Raw genomic sequence first — 6,000 nt, 5'->3', positions numbered from 1 at the left:
TTTAGGGCTTTAAAGGTCAACACCATCACTTTGAATTGTGCTCGGAAAGTTACTGGGAGCCAATGTAGGTCTTTCAAGACTGGTGTTATGTGGTCTCGGCGGCTGCCCCCAGTCACCAGTCTAGCTGCCGCATTCTGGATTAGTTGTAGTTTCCGGGTCACCTTCAAAGGTAGCCCCACATAGAGTGCATTGCAGTAGTCCAAGCGGGAGATAACCAGAGCATGCACCACTCTGGCAAGGCAGTCCGCAGGCAGGTAGGGTCTCAGCCTGCGGACCAGATGGAGCTGGTAAACAGCTGCCCTAGACACAGATTTGACCTGTGCCTCAGATTTGACCTGTGCCTCCATGGACAGCTGTGAGTCCAAAATGACTCCCAGGCTGCGCACCTGGTCCTTCAGGGGCACAGTTACCCCATTCAGGACCAGGGAGTCCTCCACACCAGCCCGCCCCCTGTCCCCCCAAAACAGTACTTCTGTCTTGTCAGGATTCAACCTCAATCCATTAGCCGCCATCCATCCTCCAACCGCCTCCAGGCACTCACACAGGACCTTCACCACCTTCACTGGTTCTGATTTGAAAGAGAGGTAGAGCTGGGTATCATCTGCATATTGATGGACACCCAGTCCAAACCCCCTGATGATCTCTCCCAGCGGCTGCATGTAAATGTTGAAAAGCATGGGAGAGAGGACGGAACCCTGAGGCACCCCACGTGAGGGTCCAGGGGTCTGAACACTCATCCCCCCCCCACCACTTTCTGAACACGGCCCAGGAGGAAGGAGCAGAACCAATGTATAACAGTGTCCCCAGCTCCTCTAGACGGTCCAGAAGGATGTTATGGTTGATGGTATCAAAGGCCGCTGAGAGATCCAGCAGAACTAGGAAACAGCTCTCATCTTTGTCCCTAGCTCGCCGGAGATCATCAACCAGAGCGACCGAGGCAGTTTCAGAACATCAAAATGCTTGACCTATGATGATATTTCTGAGATATACGTCACAAAGAATAATTGCTTATGAAGGTCAATCAAAATCAGGGCTTTCAAGCTCACAGCACAGTTTAAGCCAACAGAAAGTGGCTTCCACAATCCTCTCCAGTTTCCCCCCTGAACATTCCAACCAAGTGGCAACTGGAGGACCATTTCTCATTTGACAGCTTCTAATGTGAGAGTGAATAGAAGAATGGTGGTCAGGACAGTGTTGGATGGAGGGACAAGTGGCGTGTTGAAGGACAGTTGAGAGACAGCGAGGGACAGAATGAAAGCATAGGCACAAAGAGTGAGGAGAGTCATGTTATTAGATATTAATAATTACCAGAAAAGTCCTTTCTAATGTTTGCCTTTCATCAGGATTAGAAACATTCTTTCCACAGTGGTCCCAAAATGCTGATGACAGGAAGCCTGCTATTCTAACAGGCATTGGCACTACGGCTTTCAATGGGGTCACCAGTCTTTTTGGATTAGTGGAGACATTTGCAAGCCAGAGAAAACTGTCATGCCTCCCCCCACACCATTTGATTTGCCACAACCAATGGCTGCTTTCAAACCCCATCTCCCCAGGGGCAGAAGCCCGTGGGGGCACGTTGGTGAACTTTTGTTTTACATCCTTAGCACCAGAGAACTATCTATCTTCCACTTCACTCACTGAGATCTTCTGATAATAAGAAGACAGGTAGGAAAACGAGACAGACAGGGAGGTCAGTAGGAAGCCGGGTCTGTTTCTTTCAGGCTGTTTGTGAGATTCCCAGAAGCATATTTTTGTCACTGTTGGAAGGAGGATGCTGCCCTAGCTTAACGTTTGGTTCAATCCTGTGGAGTTACTGTTACATTCTTATGGCAGGCCTTGATTTTTTAAAAGTAGTGATTATTGGGTAGAGAAAGGGTTGCTAATGACAAAGATATACAAAGATGGAACAACAATGATTCAGACAAGGCCTTGTTGATTTAGTCAGAACAGAGAAGAAAGCTGAAGGAGCAGAGTGAAGTCCCTTGACTTACCAAGAGTTCCCCGGGCGCCAGGCATGTTTTGCTCCTGGTGCAGGTCCAATTGTGACTACGTGGAGATTTCTGGGTGTCAAGTTGGCAACTGACATCTCCAGTGAGCGAGCCGACTCATGGGCAGCAAAAGACACCTGCCTTGTGCCTCTGCGCTGCCACACAAATCATGCACCCCTTGTTGGGCATCTGAGTCCTCCATCATCAAGGAAAGTAAGTGGAGGGCTGAGTATATTTGACTGTGCTGCAGCCTTTCCATAGAGCACTCAAATGGAGCTCACTCTGCCTTAGTCCATTGTCAATACCATTTCCATTCCTACTGTGTGCGCTTCTCCTCCTTGCATACTGGGACAAGTGATTTGTTGTAACAGCAGACTATAGTCAAGCAATGTGGTTGAGATCATGGAATCGTAGCATTGGAAGGGACCTCAAGGGACATCCAGTCCAACCAACTGGTGAACAGACATTCCATTGTGGCGACTGTAACCGAGGTTTCAGGTGTCTTTGGTGCCTAGCTTATCTATCTGAGCTTCTTCCACTGCCACCAAAGTATGTTTTGGGAAAGGCAAAGGGGCAGGCGCCCGGGGGAATCAACAAGCAATGAAGACACTCATCTGAATGCACAAAATTACTCCAATCCATTTTTAAAGAAAAGTTTATTAAATGGTAGTATTCTCTAACAAATTTTAAGAAAATGCAGGCATAAGGTTTGTGCTAACCATTCCAGATACCATGAACCTTAAACTGCAAAAGTGTCCAATAATAAGCAATCTCCTGGCTGGAAATGGAATTTGTACCCAAATCTTCTCCCTGGAGAGATAACTAGACTCAGGTCCTTTCAGGCTTTAAGTTTATAATTTTCTTCACCAGTAAATCCAGATCTTCATCTTCCTCGCCACTTAAGTCCAATTCATGGCTTTCCTCAAATTCAACATTTCTATTTCTTGTTTGATCGTTTTTGGAAGGTTCATGCTCAGTGTTCTCTAGACTTGTCTGAATCCTATGACAAAATACACAAAGTATCATTTCTCCAGCTTTCATCCCTGAATTTTGAAACTGGGATGTGATGCAGGAGGAGAAGAGACTTTTCACACAAATATTTCATGCATATATTTTTATTTACTTATGTATTTAATTACTTTCTTGCTTACTTACTTACTTAATATACTGCCCTATACCCGCAGGTCTCAGGACAGTTCACAGAATAAAATCAAAATATAAAACCACAAAATACAATATCAAAATAAAAACAACCACCTCCTCCCCCTTAAAAAAAACACATTTTGATATCAGCCAAATCAACCAAAGGCCTGATTAAAATGGAACGTTTTTGCCTGGCACCTAAAGGTGTACAATGAAGGCGCCAGGCGAACCTCCCTGGTAAGAGCTTTCCACAGACGGGGAGCCGCTGCAGAGAAGGCCGATTCTCATGCTGCCACCCTCTGGACCTCTTGAGGAGGCGGCACACAAAGGGCGGACTGGGAAGATGATCTCAGGATCCAGGTAGGTTCATATGGCATAGATTAGGGCAGGCATGTCCAACTTGGAGTAGCCTGTGGTCTACGATCCACTATAAAAACTGCCAGGGATGGGTGCAGGGTGGGTGGGCGCGCACCGCCGGCTGCTTCTCCTGAGGAGGCAGGGATGGGTGGGCACTGGCTGTTTCCCGAGGGGAGAGAGATGGGTGCAGGGTGGGCAGCAGGGATGGGTACAGGCTGGGCGGGCACTGGCTGCTTCTCCTGAGGGGGCAGGGCTGGGTACAGGGTGGGTGGGCGCTGGCTGCTTCGCCCGATGCCAGATGCTTCCCCCGCCCTTGTCAAAGGGAGCTGTGCAGGCTATCCTGATCCCACCTCTCCCCTCAAAGCAGATGGGCTGCGGAGCTCTGGGCGATGTTTCTCCTCTCCTCTCCCCCACCCCCCAACCAGCGCGCTCTCTGTCTCTCTCTCTCTCACACACACACACACACACAGCATGCCTTTCCATCTGTGTGCGCCTCCGCCCTCTTCCTCCTCCCGCCGGCTTCTCCTTCTGCCTTTGTTGTGCATGTGCATCTTTCACGCCCTGCTCCCGTTGCCATTCTGGCTGATGAGGAGCCTCCTGTGCTCTGGCTGCCTCGGCCCGCGATCGACCAAGATCAACCCCGCAATCGACCAGTCAACTGCGCAATCGACAGGTCTGACACGTCTGATTCGGGGCCACCATCACGAGGGAAATGCAACCTCAACCCGTCAGTCATGCTGGCCAGAACAGCACAGTAATGCTTCATGGGAAGCAAGGAGAAACTGCTGGTGTGGGAGCAATAGAGAGAGCTGTTCTGCTCTATATAGTCTAAGCTAGGTCCGGTTTCTCTTTTCTGTTTAATGTATTAACTATGAAGCATCATTTGACACATCTAAGGCATTTGTCACCCATTTTTCATCTGTCCCAGGATCGCAGTACCTCAAGGACCACCTCTCCCCATGGGAACCAACCGGCAAGAGATTTGGAGGGTGGCAACATGAGAACGGGCCTTTTCTGTGGTGGCCCCCCACTTGTGGAATGCTCTCCCTGGGGAGGCACATTTCTCTTTTCCCAGGTCTTTGGCTAATTAAACAATCTATGGCTTTTTAATCTGGGGGGAGGTCACTGTTTTTGTTTCTTACTATGTTATTCATTTGGAGGTTTTTATACTGTTAATTGCCCTGTGATCCTTGGCAGAAGAGCAGCAGAAAAATTTACGAAATAAAATAAATAAAGAAATAAATTTTTGTTTAGTGTTCACATGTGGGCAACAGTTTTAATCACAGGCAGTTGACCAAAATGGGAAGGTATTTTTTTGTTATTAAAAAAAATTGAGCTGTGCTCTCATATGCCATTAAAGGAGAGTGCCCACAATTCACATAGCATATCACTGAATACCAGTATCTCCTCCTGGTTTATTTTTTAATGCCTAGGTAAGTGCTGACCCTGCTGTAATATTACTGGAAACAATTAGCCTCCAGATCTGGAAGCATTTAAGAATATAGGAGTTCCTGAAATGACCCAGATATTATGTGTTTGAGTGAGAGAGAAGAGATTGCTCACTACAAGTGAGGTCAGCATCCAGGTAGTTATCAGTCATATAACTAATTTCTGTAAAAATGCTATAGATATGCTAGTTAAGAAGAAAACAGCATTTTTCCAGTAACACATTGTTGTTTGACTGTTGCAAAATTGATGCATATCAGAACAACTATACTGAAAAAACTCATAGCACGTTTTAAAAGCTATTGTGCTAAAAATCAACATTTGGTGAGGTGCTTAAAAGTGATTTCCACAAACCGCTCAATTAGGTTAACTCTGGTAGTTCCAGCCTAGGCATATATATAAATAGATGCAGCCAAGGTGTGAGCATTTGCATTACTAATGGAACTCCTTTATGTAACCAAATTCGTAGTTTCATCAAGGTGCCCCATTTTGTTGTAGCAAATTACCATTTGGCCACTTTACTGGAAAGGGGAAGGGTCCAAGCCTGTGGCTAAGATGGCAAACCTAGGCATCCTCATGTGGAAGCACTGAAGTTGATGACTCCTCCTCTCCCCCCACAACTGTCTAGCAACAATCATTCCATCAGGATACAAAGACCTAGGAAGCAAGGCCACTCGGTTGACTATACTAAGAGACCAGATTCCTCTGGTTCCCTCACTCTCTTCAAACAGTTTCCATTCATGCTGGTTATTATGAGACTTTGGTGCCTGACTCTGTTAGTTTTCCTCTTCCTTCCTCTTCCTGCCTTTTGGATTGAAAGCCCATGGGGAGGGGATGCCTTGTTCGTTACTGATCTTTTCTACATTGCTCTTGGCGCCTATAGGGGTGAAGAGCAGGGCAAAGATGCTTTAAATACTAAATTTAGTGTCATCCTTACTGAAAAGCTGAAGAGGAGGCGGCGTAAGAGGCCACCCTTAGTTCTCCAACCAGCACTGCAACACATCTGCCCAAAGAGAGAGGGAGATGCTTCACATGCAGGAACAGCATTTGCAGGACACAAGGAGAC

General features: G+C 47.0%; 1 protein-coding gene across 1 annotated transcript in view; it reads right to left on the bottom strand.

Moving 5' to 3' along the window:
* Positions 1-2,627: 2,627 nt before the first annotated feature.
* LOC309380637 (uncharacterized protein C9orf85 homolog) overlaps positions 2,628-6,000 on the bottom strand; it is a 28,219-nt gene continuing 24,846 nt past the window's right edge. Inside the window, exon 4 of the mRNA XM_081930826.1 lies at positions 2,628-2,988. Coding sequence (XP_081786952.1) covers positions 2,817-2,988 — 172 coding nt within the window. The 3' untranslated portion in view covers positions 2,628-2,816. The remainder of the gene's footprint in view (positions 2,989-6,000) is intronic.

The sequence above is a fragment of the Podarcis melisellensis genome (assembly GCF_964234715.1).
Source record: "Podarcis melisellensis genome assembly, chromosome: 11".
Taxonomy (NCBI): Eukaryota; Metazoa; Chordata; class Lepidosauria; order Squamata; family Lacertidae; genus Podarcis; species Podarcis melisellensis.
This window is presented reverse-complemented; position numbering and strand designations above follow the sequence as displayed.